Here is a 16,615-nt window from a genome sequence, read left to right on the forward strand (position 1 = left end):
TGCTCTGATTTCCTTTTTTAATAATCTTCACCATACTAATATATGTGTTAAATTCCTTAAGAGAATCATGTTAAATTCTTCCAATGATTTCTCAACTTCTATATTCCACTACAGCTATTAGCATATAAACTATAATTATATTCATGATGATATTTTTGTTTATGTGAATCATGAGTATGACAAGGCAAAATGATCAGCCTTCCTAAGAAATGATGTTTCTTATTGCTTCTGGAAGCATGATGAAACTCATTCCACAAGCTCTTTTATCTGTTTCTTCAAAAGAAAACCTGTGAACCAAACTTCCCTTTAAGCAACAACTTCCTTATGTGGTCTGATTACCTATATTGCAAAAATGTCAGTGTTAATATGGTTCAGTTCCTCTAGTTGAATATTGATACACAGTCATCAGGAAAAGATCACATCTTTAGAGTTAAATTAATGCTCACAAATAATATTAAAATGGTGAAATTCTTAGCAACCTCTACCCTCTTATTTACCCATCTTAAGAAAACAAAAGAGGCTACTAAGGCATAAGGGTCATTTGGTATTTCTATCTGTTCTATAGGTTGCTCTAGCTGTAGACTTCATTAGCTAGTGGCCACCCCATTGGTGATGAACACTTCCATATTGAGCTAAGTTCAGCCTGTTACTAGAATCAAACCTAAAGTCTTTCTACTAGCATGTCTTATAGACATGGTCTCAGGGTCACCTCTATAACATGATGATACATCAAAGCAGTATTTTTGTGGAGCATGAAAGGATTGCTTTGACAAAAGCAATTTCTTCCTAGAATTAGAAATAACTATCACAAAAATATAATAAGAGTTCAAATTTAGATAAAGTTTTACATATATTATTTCATTCTACCCAACAACCCTGTGAAGATAGGTGGTAGTAATCCTATTATGGTTATAACAATAGTAGAATTTATTTGATATTTTGAGGTTTGCAAAGAACTTTGTATGAGTTAACTCATTTAATACTCACAAAGACTGTGAAGGTAAATATGAGCATTATTATCCCCATTTCACAGATAAGGAAAGTAAAGCTGAAACTTTACTTCACTTGGCCAGAGGCACACAATTAGTAAGTATCTGAAGCAGGATTCAAATTCAGGACTTCCTAACTCCCAAGTTCAGTCACTATCCTCATAACAAGAACAGCTTCAAAATACATTTTGAATAAATGGCTTTAAAACCATTTTCATTTTGCAACTATACACATCCAAGACCATTTAATTTACAGATGGTGTCATGAAAAAAATGAAAGATTTTGCTAATTATGTGAGCCTCAATCATTTCTACTTCCTGTCTCAACCTCAGGTTCCTCGTCTGTAAAATGGAAATAATCTGTTCACTGCTTCCATTAAGGGACTTTTGTGCTTTCTTTATAAAGTACCATATGATTGGGAGTTATTATCGTATTTTTCTTGTTTTTCTAACTCCCTGGGTACCCATTACACTGGGTGCTTTCAATGAGCCTCACTGTAAAAGTCTTTTCCCCACTTCTAATCTGTAAAGGGCCTAGAAAAACACATTTTCTTCCCAGAAGGGACTTAGCTATTTTCCTTAGTCTTTCTTGCTGGTAATCAAGAGTTTAGTGTGAGTTACCTGCCACCTACTGGTAAAGTGTAAGAAAAAGCCAGCACCATGCTGATTTCAACTCAAGTCTACATTAATTCAATTAATCAGCAAGCATTTAATTGCTTACTGTGTGCCAGGCAAGCCTACTATGTTCCAATAGGGAAGACAAATACATGTAAAATTTTATACTGCATAAATATAATGTGAATAAATAAATATATTTGTATGATATAGCTATAAAGAGATAGAGAGATATACATATATGGTTATACTGAAGAACCTTAGGTAAATGTTTTAACCCACAAGGTTACACTATACATACATTCTGTATTTTAAGATCAAAGTTTACCTAATAATCATTGAAACATTTAAGTTATTAGTACATAAAGAGATGAGTGTTTTTGTTTTCCTACTTTTCTCTATCAACTCTCCCCTTCCCTACTATACTTTTTGTATGTAGTTTCTCAGTTAATATATAGCTAATAACTTAATTTTTCTTATTTTTAACCCCTAAATCTATCTGGATATAAGGGTAAAACTTCATTTCACAGAAATATGCTTATATTTAAAGACTCGATTACTCCTCTGAGTTTGGACATTCAAGAATCATTCATCTGAATAATAAACTGATTTCTACAGTCATTACATATAACCATATATACACATATAATTACATAGGTATAAGATAGTTAGAGAGGACAGGTCCTAGGATTTTGGGGGGGGGTCAGGGGAAAGCAATCAGGAAAGGGACCCTGCTGTGTCTGTGTGTGTGTGTGTGTGTGTGTGTGTGTGTGTGTGTATTTCTTGCTATCTCTCATATACAAATAATCAGTGGCAATATGCTACAGGTTAATTATAATCATGAAAATGATAACAACAGCATATTTCTGTAGAGTTCTTAGTTTCCAAAGCATTTATCAAATGTGAGCAGGTGAAGACCACATTTGATTCTCACAACCACTCTATAAGGTACAAACAGACTAAGAGACATTATTGATTGTCCATGGTCTCAAAGTATCTGGGGTAGAATCTGAACTCAGCTCTCCCTTGACTCTTAATCAAAATCACATCATAGGGGTGCCTAGGTGGCACAGTGGATAGAACAACCGGCCCTGGAGTCAGGAGTTCCTGAGTTCAAATCCGGCCTCAGACACTTAATAATTACCTAGCTGTGTGGCCTTGGGCAAGCCACTTAACCCCATTGCCATTGCCTTTCAAAAAAAAACATAAAAGAAAAAAAGAAAAAAAATCACATCATACTTGCATTGGTGAATATCTTTCTATTGCCTGAAATGATGATTCATTTTTTGATTCAGTCACATAATATCACTGGGAGATTACTTCAGTATTCCAAGTGTCAATGATTTCCTTAGGATGGGGACCAAGAACTTGCTAATAAATATTTAACAGCCAACAATACAATACAATAAATCAACAATACAATAAATCAAGACCTAGTTTGTAGCATTTGCCACTTTCCAAAGTGAAAGTACTCATGTTGAAAATTTAACCATCATTAGCTCATGCAAGCACATATGAGTTGACTGTGTTGGTGAGTATTCCCTTCACCAACACCAATACAAAAGCATCCAGAATTTAGTAAATGAATTGCTGTGACTGAAAATTCTGAAACAAAAGCCAAGGTGAGGGAATATTATTGGAAAAAAGTCATTGAAAGCTCTGGGCCATTTCCCAAATATAATCTAGCCCATGTCACTTTTTTCCCCTCTACCATTTTTATACCAGCAACTAGTGCCTTTCTATTGGTCAGAATCAGGTCTGTAACAGCAACTCATTTTGCTACTTACTTTACCTTTTGAAGGGTGAAGTTATCAGTAAAGCAGAGAAAGAGTTTTAGATGATGTCCACACAGTTGGAGTCGACCATCATTGTTATGTAGTCTCCATGCCTGCTTTGTGAAAGTTTGTTAGCTCAATCCCTCATCAATTTCTCTTTCTATGTAGTATATGCCAGTGATGATGTCCCTTCTTCCTCAGCTGTACATCCAAATGCTATTTCCACCATTCTTTTCCATTCTGATGACTGAATGTCTTCTTACATTGGTATATGCATATAGAGCCATGAATTTTACTAAATTTTACCAAATTTCAATTTTAGTGATTCCTGTTAGTCAAATATGTTTCCTTGCATTCAGATTCCCAATGAGCAGTGTCCTTTATTAGTACTGCTCTGCAACTTAGTCTTGAATAGTTATCTGTGAGACAAAAATGTTAAGTAACTTAACCAAGGTCCCACAGCCACTTTGTGAAAAAGATGGCCCTTAAGCCCAGTTCTTCCTGACATCAAGATTAGCTTTCTTCATAATAGCTATCTTGGTGTATAAACGAAGGTCACTTTTCTTGTTACTTATATTCTGCACATTTGTATATGGAAGTATGGATTTTTATGGCAACTAAGAGGTTCAATGCATAGGGAATAGGTACATTTTATTTTCCATTTTCATTTATTCTTTATGTTCCTTATGCTCTCTTTATTCTCTGAGTTTGTGAACTCTTGAAGATCTAAATTCAAATCCAGTCTCAGACACTAATTAGCTGTGTGACCTTGGAAGTCACTTAACCTCTGTTAGTTGATGGTACTTCAGTCCAGGTCTTCCTGACACCAAGGACAGTTTTTAATTGAAGTTATTCTTCATAATAGCTATCCTGAGACATATATATATGGCAGCTTTCTCCTTCCCACTTCCATTTATTTTAAAGCATATTTGATTAAATCTATAAAATCCAGACAAATACATTTTTAGCAGTCTTTGTTAAATGGCCTTGGTCAAATTACTGCTATATTTTAGGCTGTGGTTCAGAAATACAAAAACTTATTATCATCCAAAATATTCACCATAGGCTCACAGATTTAAAGCTAAAAATGAATCTTAGAGACCATCAAATTCAACCTCCTTTTTTTATACATGTGAGAAAGCTGAGCCTAAAAGAAGTCATCATCTATCCAAGGACAGGTTAAATTCAAACCCAGGTCTTTTAGACTCCAAGCATAGCATACTACCCTATATTTCATGCTTTTCATTGAATCCCCTGACTTAATTGGAAACAGTGCTTAAAAAATAATTTAGACCTTAAATATCTTAGGCTATTTCAACCCTAATCATCAGAGTCATCAGATTTAGCCAGTCTTAAGAAATTTTCCTCCAAATTTTAGGTAGGTGTTCCAGGAATACACTAGACCTACTTAATGTTTTTTTTAAAAATCTTGTTTAAATAGGTCTAGAGTTGGTGTCTTCTTATCTGTATCCTTTCTTCTAATTAGGCATTTATTTTTACCTTTGCTGTAACTGGTCAAAAATCTGCCCCCAGACAAATAGCTGATTCTAATATCAATAAACAGTGACTTCCTGTCAGGACAAAGTTGATTTCATTTATTATGAAGCTGTTCAAAGCTTATCATGTCCAGATTCTTCTAATGCCCTTCTAGACAAAAGTATTCATGATATACATGAGTGGACTTTTCACTCCTTCATTTCACATCTTCAACTATATTTTTCAAAGCAGTTTTTGCCCTCTTCCCCTGGATCCAGTTTCATGCTAAAGTCATCAACTAGCAATTTATGTGCTGACTTAAATTTAGAGACTCTTGGGGAGGCTAGGTTGTGCAGAGCACCAGCTCTGGAGTCAGGATTACCTGAGTTCAAATCGGGGCTCAGACACTTAATAATTACCTAGCTGTGTGGCCTTGCGCAAGCCACTTAACCCCATGGCCTTGCAAAAGCTTAAAAAATAAATAAATAAATTTAGAGACTCTAGTCAAGTTCTTCAAAGGAATTTCTATATTTCTCCATCCTCTAAAACAGATGTTAGTGTAAAAGCTGCAATTATATTCATGACAACTTTTTTGCTTATCTTCATTATGAATATTTCAATGATGATTAAATGTCCCTTGAAATTATGTTTCTTATTGCCTTTGGACAACAGTTATGCCAATTTCTTTATTTGCCTTTTTAGGGGAATCTGTAAAGCATCCTTGCATTGACTTGTACTTTCTCCATTTCTTTAAGTTACATTCATAGTGAGAATATTATTCTGAATACAGTTAATATCCCTTAGTAATATATCAGCTCACTGGCTACTGGAACATAGTGCTTGGAATATATTGTTTAGTAAATGTTATCTCTATCCATCTACTTCTCATCATTGAATATGGATATCCTCCAAAGCTTTATCCTAGACCTCCTTTCTATTTTTACTATCTTTCTTGGCAATTTCCATTATTCCCATGAGTTTGTGATTTGTATTCAGATTACTGTAAATTGATATTTACCCAGCCAGGTCCCATTGGTGTCATAAACTCAATATGTCCAAAAGTTAATTCATCTTTTCCTCCTCTAAATACACTCCTATTTCAAACTTCTCTATTTCTTTTGCAAGTAAAACCATCTAATCAATCACACAAGGTTCTAAACCTTAGAGTTAGGTCTTCTTTGACCTTATCCTTCACCACTCATCTTCAATCAAAGACAATCCTATTTATTTTACTTCTACATTATCTCTCATATCTTTACTTTTTCTTTATTCATATTGTCAAAACTGTAGTTAAGGCCATCATCATTCATGTACATCTGTTTGGAACTACATCCATAATAATAGTCTCACTGAGGCATAAGTCAATGAAAAGAAAAATTACAGATTCTCCTCTGAGAGTTAAAGCAACTGGCAGAGATGTCTTCATTGTTTCAAAGGCAGTGAGAAACATAATTTTATAGAACTCCTTATTGGTTTCCTTGCCTTCAGTCCCTCCCCCTCCTCCAATAGATCCTTTACACAATAGACAAGGTAAGGCACAGGACTAACCATGTCCTTTGCCTTAAATTGGCTCCAGGTTTTTAGAATAGAATATAAGTTCTTCATTTTGAGATTTAAAGGAGCAAAGTCAGTTAAAGTTGAAAGATGATATAAAAAAAGCCAGAATTAAATGGACTGGCTCTACCAAGATGACATGTAATAGGGACAAATATAAAATCTTGTGGTTGGGTTCAAAAAAATCATTTTTTCATTACAAGATGATATAGATGTGATCAAATAACAGTGTGATGAAAAATTATTTGGAGCTTTTAATGGACTGCCATCTCAGTATGATACAAGATTAGGATCTGACAGTCAAAAAATCTGTTAGGATCTTGGGCTGCCTTAAAAGAAATATGATATGGGGGCTAGGTGGCACAGTGGATAGAGCACCAGCCCTGGAGTCAGGAGTACCTGAGTTCAAATGCAGCCTCAGACACTTAATAATTACCTAGCTGTGTGGCCTTGGGCAAGCCACTTAATCCCATTGCCTTGCAAGGAAAAAAAAGAAATATGATATTCAGAATACTGCCATATGAAGATCAGTTAAAGGAAGTTGGGGTACCATCACCTGGAGAAGAGAAGGCTTAGGGAAGTCTCATTCCTATCTTCAAGGATTTAAAGGGTTTAGAAAAGGGATTAGACTTAATATCAATTCATCTTAAGAGTCCAAGGACTTTTTGGTTCTCATTTTTCTCTCACAGAGAGTATAGCTCAGGAATGATGCCTGTATCCAAGCAGGGTAAAAGGGAGGAAGTCATGAGCCTAAATTTGGGTTGATGCTGGTCCTTTGAAAAATTGTGGTCACAAGGGAGATGTAGAAACAAAAGTCTGTGCCCTTGGCTGGTGCTAAAGAAGAAAGAAGATTGGGGAGGATCAGGGGAAGTGATACAAAGGGTTGGTTTGGGTGGTGCAGGGGAGAAGGGAGGGAAGTGGGAGCCAGAGGCAAAACAGGGGATATGACAAAATTGTTCAAATCATAGGAAAATAAATTGAATTATTTTCCATGGACATGCTATCTCCTGATTTGCATCTGTGCCAAATGTCATCCAAAGCCCCTCTGTAAGGTTGACCTCCTCCTAGGCTTTGGGATGGCCCAGTATCAGGGGAATGGGGAAAGAGAGAAAAAGAGACAGAACCAGGCCTTGGGGAAGAGCCTTACAGGGAGGGTGGGTTGCCACTGTCTTATTTTAAGTAGAGCCCTATGTTGAATCTGTTTCAGGAGGATGAAGCTGGGGAGGGGAGGTTCAATTTCTCTGCTTATGGAATGGGCCCAGCCTGTCTACAGGCCAAGGATGGCATCTCTGTCAAAGGAGCCAACAACAACAACACAGGCAACCCTCCACCCCCACCTTCCAAGTCCCCAGAGGAGATGCGCAAGCTTTTCATCCAAAGGGCCAAGAAGATTGACAAGATGTCCCGGATTGGCTTCCCCATGGCCTTCCTCATCTTCAACATTTTCTACTGGATCATCTACAAGATTGTCCGCAGGGAGGATGTCCACAACCAATGAATGAAAGGGCTGTGGAATCTCGGGTAGGGGCAGGGGAGGGCAAGGCACAAGCAGAGACCCAAGGGAAGCAGAGGGAATGGGAAGGCTCTCCCAGAACATGTGCAATAGCAATGCAGAAATGCATGAATTTCTGAATGTGGCAATATCTATTTAAACATGGGGAGGGATAATGGGGGGTGGGGGGTGGGAAGGGGGGGTGGGGAGATTTTTCCCTATATAGAACTGGCAAGAATGAGTGGGGAATGGAAGAGAACTTTTACAAACTACAATCCAGGGGCTGTGGGCAGTTGGTAGTTTTTCCATTTGGTAAGGGGGCACAATTTGCCCCAGGAAAGCAGTGTAATATATAAGCTATATATTCATGCTTAATTATTATGCAAAAAGATCTTTTCAATTTTTAGCCTATTAACTGCTTAGATTTTAAAGTCACTGAAGTGACTGACAATTTTCCAAGTGTGGGAACAGCTGCAAATGACCTTAAGCTGATAGTCATGTGTCCTTTCCCTCTCCCTATATCCCCATAAGATCATTCTTATTTCCAAATGGATTTGGACAGATTAACTGTCATGTTCCAAAGTCATTTATCTCTGCTTTAGAAGGTTACTCAGGGTAGGGGACTGGAGATGTTAGAATGAAAAAGAATAAAATGGATGGAGAGGTCCAGGGTCATGGGAAAACTTGGGGATCAAGATCACTTGTTCCTTGTGTCCTAAAGCTAAAGATTGCAGCAAGCCTATGTCTCTGAGTTTCATACTCACATAACCCCACACACCCCACTTCTTCCCCTACCTCCTCCCCAGGGAAACAAATACAAAAGTGATGGTCACAACTTCCTCCTGAGAAATGTGGCCAATATGCAATTTTTTATGATTTAAAAAAATATTTTCCAAAAAAATGCGGCTAGAATGAGTGTAAAAGGATGCCATTTTTGTAAATGTCTATGTTTTCTTTAAGTCTCTCTAGAATTGCAAAGAGGTGCATGCATGAGGTCTCTGGAAAAAATAGGCTTATGTCATAGGCATTCTATGAAGATTAGCTTTAAAAAGGAAAGGACAGTGGAGATATTGCCCCTGGCCTGGCAGAGAAAGGCCAGTCATTATTTTCTGACATTTCATAGATCAGTAATAATATGGAAATTGGGGAAAACAACCCAATTATATTTTTATAAGTCAGTTTGGGTTTGGGGAGGGGTTTTCTGTTTGGTTCCATTTGGTTTGGTGTTTTGTTTAGCTTTAATGTCTAAGAAAGTCAGACTTGAATTTCTCTCAATAAGAGAGAAAGTGTTCGGGGGCACTGCTGCCCAAAGACGGGTTACCCTCACTGGGGTGTTATATGGTGGAAAGTGAGGGTTCGAAGGATGGAAGCCATCTGACCCCTGGCACTGCCAGATCTAAAGCAAGTCTGTCAGAGAATGCATGGCACCAGACTTTACAGCCCTCCTGCCCTAGAGTAGTAGGGGCTCCAGTTTGGCTGTAGGGACAAGGATGCTGGGGTTTCATGTTTTCCTTTGCACTTTAGTATCTTGGCTTCAAATGAGAGCAGCAGCTGGTTCGATTGGTGGTTGACAATCAATCTGTGTAGGACTTTGTGTCTTGGGGGCTCAAGGCAGGAACAATAATCCCTACCAATCAGAGCATAGGGATCTTAAAACCTGCTCAAAACAAGAGGATATCACAGGAAACTGACTCATTCCTAAGATAGATCACCTTTCCTCTGGGGAATTTCTCCTATCAACTGCAACACAACTGATAGATCTCTGAGAGCTATTAGTGAGTTGAGTCAAGTGACTCATAAAAGTAAGCAGAAAAATATAGACTTGCAATAAGAATAGAAAAACAGACTATGCAGAATTTTTTTTTATCTATTTGAACATACAAAATAGTTCTGAATATTTGCCCTTGATGTCATTTAGCCTATATAGACACAGATACTGAAAACTTAAGAGAAATTTCACTCTAGCCATGGTTTAGGTGGGATGAGATCTTGAACCCTTTCTCCTAGAGCAGAAACCACATTAGGTCTAAGACAGTGGATAGGGGACCTAGAGAGGAATCTGCAACCTCTGCTCTCAACCAAGGCTTCCTCACTTCCTTGCCTGTACCCTAAGCCTTGAATCAGAAGCATGGGAGAAAGATTGTATTTGACACTTCAAGTCCTGCAATGGAGTATCTGTCCTCTGTCCTCTGAGTTCTTATTTGGGCCCCCTTTATCAGCACTATAATCATTTTACTTAAAAATGAATAAGAAAGAAAAAGGAAAAAAGAAATGGCAAAATAAAAGGCTCTCCCTATTCCCTTTCACATATTGGCATCAAATTCATTGTCTGAGGTCTAGACTACAAAGGAATGGGAGCTGGAATCTCCCAAGGTAAAGGGAGAATACCAATTGATCTCTGACATTTCACCAGAATTCTTAGATTCTAAATGATATTTCTCTCCTACCTTCTCCTTTCCATCCTGGGTCTTTGGGAATCCCAATACATAAATAACAAGAATTCTGGGAATATTTGCCTAGATCTTGAACAGCAGCCCAAGCTTCTGCTGCCACCAGTTAGCTTTGTTGAATTATTGGACTCAGTTAAAGATGTATGAACCAGCTGTATCCACTAAAAGACTAATCGCTTATAACAGCCCCTTATTTTAAGGAAGTGGGGGGCGGGATTCTACTGGACTCTTTTTCATGAACTGTTTCACTGAAGTGACTACCAAGCAAAAATAAATCTGGATGCTTGGGTTTTTCCTGATGGAAACTGATCTGACTGGAAGTTTCATTTGATTTTTAACCTTTGCTCTTGCTTCTCTTTCATTTTCAAACCCTTTTGTTTGACTGCCTGAGTAACCTTGGGAAAGACACTTCCCTTCTATCTGAAACTGGGTCTCAGTTTCTTTCTTTAAAAACTAAAAAGCAAAAAAAAGTAGGACTCTCCTTTTAGAATCCTACTTTAGAGAAGGACTCTAATAGTTCTAACATTTGAGAAACAACAACCACTACCTAAGAATTCTAAGTTTTAATTTAGGTTTTAATTCTAGGTTTTAAAGTGGTTTCCACTTTTAATATCTATACTAATATTACTTATTTTCTGAATCCTGTCTTCAGGAGGTTTTGTTCCTCTCTGTTATCAAAGGAAGCAATGGGGAGCAAAATATAAATCTCAAAAGGTATTTCAAAGTTTTATAGAACCCGTCTTACTCCAGGGTAAAGCGTCCAGACTTGAGGGAAATATGATAACTATTGTATAATTTCCTCAGTGTAGATAAATTGGGGCAAAATTTCTTTTTCTAGACAGTTTGTAAAATTTCTATTCCACCTTGTGTTGTATAAACACCATGATACGTTTATGTGTAAAAATTAAGTCAAGGTGAGGTAAATTAGCTCAAACCCATAGGTTTTGATTTTAAAACCAGTCCGTAAGTGTAGCCAGAAGTATAAATGTTTAATAACAAGCATTTCAAAAGGGAAAAAAATGTAGGTACAATATACTTTTAAGTTTAATCTACAGTATTTTTTCTTCCTTCCTTTTTTAAATCTTGGACAATTAACAAAACAATACATCAAACCCTGATTTTTAAAGTTTTCCAATTTCCAAGATTCAATGCTCACATTGAAAATTTAACAATCAACTGTGCTCCAGAGCACAACCCTGTGTATAGCCACAGTCCTCAGAGTGTTCATAAATTATTCACTGGCAAAGCCAATTATATGATTTCTTTGGTCTTCACACTTATTCCAATAGGAAGCTCAGTCATGCCCAGTGTTAACCATGATGGCAAACAAAACTGGACTGGCTAGCTGTATTGAATACCCAGGGTATGCTCTTTGCTGACTTCCCTTAGGGTGCCCAGTATAGAAGATGCAGTGGAATGGAGTAGAAATAAAGGAAGGACATAGCTATGTACTTTGATCTTAACTCTACTTTTCAGTTGAAACTATAGGGATGAGTAGGGAATGCTTAATCACACTTCAGGGTTTGAGTGGACTTCAACTTGAATATGAGTCAGTCAGTAGTGTGATATGGCAGCCAAAAATGCTAATGGGATCGTGAGCTGCATTTATACAAATGTAATATCCAGGACCAGGGAAATGAAAGTTCCACTCTTCTTCATTGGACAGATCCCAAGTAGAGATGTTTCCAGGTCTGGGCACCATGTTTTAAAGGGGACCTTGACTAGCTGTGTTCTAAGGAGAGTGAGCAGCATGGTGAGAGGACCAGAAACCAAATCAGATGAGTAACTGGGGATGTTTAAACCAGAAAAAAAAAGATTTAAGGTTAAGTAATAACAGTCAAAGTATTCTAAGTAAAACCACATGGAAGGGCAAATACACTTTCTAGGCTAGGAAGGGCAGAACATGCTGGTCATCAGTTTCTTCATCTGTAAAATGACATTAAGACAAAATGATCTCTACAATTCCTTCCACTGCAGAAAAACCCACTGTTCTATGATTAAGTTGCAGAAGTGCAGATTTCAGGAGGAAGAAAGATGTGAGTGGGAGACAGTTCCTGGTCTTTGAAGGATGTCATTTTTACAAGCATCACTCACAGAGGGAATGTTTAGCATTGTTCAGCTATGTTAAGTGGCCTGGTAGGCAGCTGCCAGAGCCTGGATGATTTCATTCTACCAGCAGTTCCTCCCATGTGGAAAGTAGGTCCCTTCCTTAATTGCAATGCAATGATACTGAAAGGAGACAAAGTGTTATTATAATTACAGTATTAACATCCTTTCTTGAGGATGGTGGCAAACAATATGAGAGATCTTTGAATTGAATACTCAGTTTTGAGCTGCATGAAAGGTGTTTTTGAAGCCTGATTATTTTTCTAATTTACTTACAGAGTTCATTTTCCTCTACCACCCTCCACCCTGACCCAATTTTGATGAGGAAGGACTATTTCCTATAATTTCCTCTCCACAAGATTTCCAGAGACAATAGCAGTAGTCCTAAACCATGACAAAGCTTGCTAAAAAAGTCTTGGGAGAGGTGTAAATTGTATTTAAAGAAATACTGTTTTCTGAAAGTAGTAGAGAAAGACAAATTAAATGTGGAAAGAACCCCATCCTCAGAATTTAGAAACATGGGTTCTAGTCCAAGTTCTGCTTACTATGTCAACTTTACCTCTCTGGTTCTCTATCTCCCCCTGTAAAAAGAGAGGGTTGGACTAAATGATCTTAAAAATTTATTCCAACTCTATTGACCAATGATTCTATATTCTAAAGGCTCTTCTATCTCTGACATTTTGTATCATATTATGAAGTGGTTACCAACTTTTTTCAAATTCTCAAACTTTTTAATTTAAAAAAATTATCTATGGAATTAGTTGTACTATTAGAATCCACTGATTGAAAAAACATATTGACAAAGCTATTATAAATTTAAGAACTCATGTAAGTGAATTTATATTTTATTTATTTCAATAGCATCTCTGTATACATATTCAAAAAATAGCAATGTATAAATATAAGGCATATTCAATCTATAAAAAGTATGCTTGCTTGGTTGTAGGGTACCATATGAATTTGCAATAATTCTGTCTCTCATCCCAGGGATTGGAAACCACTGTTTTATGTTATAAGATTACTTCCAAATCTAATGGACTTTGGTTCTAAGACTACTTAACCACAATTCATTCCTTGTTTCTGAGCAAATATTTAGAAGCTCTGCAGAAAGGGGAAAGTAGGACAGATTAATTATGTACTTGTATAGAAATATCACTGGATAATATCCATATTCCCCATTCCATTTAAGCATCTTGGGGGAATGAGGAGGTATGTGGTATAAGATTCTACAAAGAAACATGGCATATTCTTAAGCTTACATTCTTTATGCCCCAGACAGACCTGGGTGGAAAACAGAGCAAGGTGTTCTGGGAAAATCCTTCTAAACTATAACCCTAAGAGCATAATATCATTACCACTGCAAACATGGGCTTTTCCAAATTTGGCTCATCAAATTGGACAGAAAGACCTCATTATAAATATTCAAGATCACATAATTTTTATAGTTAAAAGAGACCTCAGAAGCCATCCAGTTCAACCCATAGGTAAAAAGGCCCACTAAAAAAATACTAAACAAGTAATTATCATCTAAGCTCTACCTGAACACTAATGAGGCAGAATGACTCACTTTTTGATGCATCTCATTTCACTTCTGGATAACTCTACTTGTGAGAAATGATTTCCAAGCATCAAGTTTAAGTGACTCTTTGAAAGTTGTCCTTGATACTTCTATTTCTGACTCCTGAGGTCAAACAGAACTGTCTATTCCCTCTTCCTAATGACAGCTATTTTATCCTTCCCAAGTCTTGTCTTCTCCAGACTAAGTATCCCCAGTTCCTTCAACCACTCACCTTATTTTCCAAATATAACAAACTCCCCCAAAAGTAACAGAAAAAATTTCAACTTTATATATTTAAATGGATCATTTAAGGTTACAGAAATCATCTCCCAAACTGACCCAACATATTAGAAGCCAAAACCTTTCTATTCCAAATTAAACTACTTCTCTTGAAATCTGAAATCAATGAGCTTTTGAAACTAAGGAAACGTTTACCTTATCAATAGGTTCAACATAGACTAAGGGAATCTCATAGCCTGTTAACTGCCTCTTCAATGGGTTTAATTGACCTATGTATTCTGAAAAATGGAGGGCAACCTTCTATCATATCAACTTTTACTCCAAAGTATTCAACAGTTTTAATTCGTTACTAAAACAAATTGTGGAGATCTTGTAAAAATTCTCTGAACAGGAAGCATCTAAATATTTTAACAATATAATTATGTTTCTTCACCAAAAATAACCTTGCCTCTGTTCTCACAAACCAATTTAAGGAGTTTTAAATGAGAGTTCTGTTACCTTCTGGGGCTGTAAGGCCATCAGTCGAAAGAATGAACTCTTGCACTTTCCAATAGGATAGCTGTGAGCAAAGTTTCTTGTTCTGATGCATTGCCTTTTTAAACCATCTGCATTAATGTGTGGAAAAATTACATTTTTTGCAATAGGTTTATTCATGCAATAGAATTCATGAAAATCCTGAAGATAGCAGAGTAGCTACAAAGGAATAAGAATAATAGCTTCCCATAAATTTCAAAGAAAATAATGTTCTCCCCAACCACTTCAAGGCAGGGGGATAAGCAAAATGACCTCTCTCACTAATCCCCAACCCCTAGTCTAAGGAGTCTAGTATTTTATGGATCCTCTGTCACTCAGTCAAAATGACTACCTTTGCCAAACCTTTATTTTCTTACTCTTAGAGCTGGCACCAGTTAACCCTGTTTCAGCTTGATTCTAATTTCAGCTCTGCTATTACCTTCATCTTAGGTGAAGACCCTCGCACCAAGGTCTATTTCTTTCTCCATAAAATGGGGTGTTTGGATGAGGTTTAAGAACTGTTCAAATTCTGACAGCTTACATTCTATGTTAAATGTCCATTCCAGTTTGATAATTGTTTATATTATGATCCTTTTGGCCTAATACTCTATGCCCTAAGGTCCTCCCTAGCCATTGCTTAGATTCTCTATTCTATGTCCTAAGACCCTTTCTAGCCCTAACAGCTCTGTTCTCTTCTAAATTCCTTTCAGCCTAAAGCTTCATGATTCCATGATTTTATGCTATAAAGACTGTTAATATGTAGGCATCAATTGATGCCATTTTGATGGAGATGTGTGGCTATTTAAAGCATTAATTAAAGTACTTAATCATTCTTGGAGACAGCAAGTTGAGTTCCAAAGTAAAAATTATTGCCCAATAATTTGGGGAATCAATTAAGACTTCTTCAGATGATGCCCTGAGTCATTAGTTCTTTTTTTGCTATTCTTTCATTTCCTCCCTCACCTCTCTATCTTCCCCTCTCCCTCCTCCCTCTTTCTTTCTCTGTTGGCATCGCCTATTTGATCAGTTTGAGCATCTCATTTTGTCAGGCCTGGAGAAGCTGATTTATTTCCAAGGGGAACGGGAATGGGTTGAGGAGCTTCTCTCCTTTCCCCCCACATTTTGAGATTTCATTGCTCTGGAAAATTTCCATCAGAACATTGGGTCGAGAAGTCAGAGCAGAGAAAATGGCAAGCCAAAAATACACCCTTCAGAGAACTCTGATGAAAATTATATTCTCCAGAAGGCCATTAGCCAGCTACAGAATAGCACTAGCTAACTAATCTGGGGATGAAAGACGTTTGCAAGCTGCATACAGATACTGAATATAATAGCTTTTCCCCTCCCTGATCTCTAAATCACTGCATCACCTTCTTGTCCTGGCTTTCTTCTGTTTTATAGTACAAACTTGGGGGTCAATGAGGAACCATTAAACAAAACTTCCCACTTCTTAAGTTCTATGCTCCCTTTTAGCTTTAATTCTCTCCTGTATTCTAAGACGCCTTTCCAGTTCTAAAACTGAGTAAATTATTTTAAATTATGGCGATAAATGTAGCAAGTGGAGGACTACTTATATCTGGGTATCAATTGATGTTTTGATGAATATGCAAAATATGAAGTCTAGAAAGAGAAGAGGAAATAGTGTTTTCAGGGTAATAAGGGAATAGTAAAAATGATTTTCAATCACTTAAAATTTTCATCCATACACATGTACACACACAATTAGTTAAGTTAGGGTGGGAGAGGGAGGAAGCCTAACGTTCTTTAGAAGTACAAACTTTCATCATTCTTTTCCCTTTAGTTAGTAAATAGTATTGGTCCATTTGTCACTCTGACTCACAGTTCTG

At 37.0% G+C, this 16,615-nt stretch overlaps 1 protein-coding gene across 1 annotated transcript in view; it reads left to right on the plus strand.

Moving 5' to 3' along the window:
- The window catches only part of GLRA1 (glycine receptor alpha 1), an 80,452-nt gene extending 72,414 nt beyond the window's left edge, over positions 1 to 8,038 (plus strand). The window contains exon 9 of the mRNA XM_074207574.1: positions 7,617 to 8,038. Coding sequence (XP_074063675.1) covers positions 7,617 to 7,907 — 291 coding nt within the window. The 3' untranslated portion in view covers positions 7,908 to 8,038. The remainder of the gene's footprint in view (positions 1 to 7,616) is intronic.
- The last annotated feature ends 8,577 nt before the right edge of the window (positions 8,039 to 16,615 follow it).

Source organism: Macrotis lagotis, chromosome 1 (genome assembly GCF_037893015.1).
Source record: "Macrotis lagotis isolate mMagLag1 chromosome 1, bilby.v1.9.chrom.fasta, whole genome shotgun sequence".
Classification (NCBI taxonomy): Eukaryota; Metazoa; Chordata; class Mammalia; order Peramelemorphia; family Peramelidae; genus Macrotis; species Macrotis lagotis.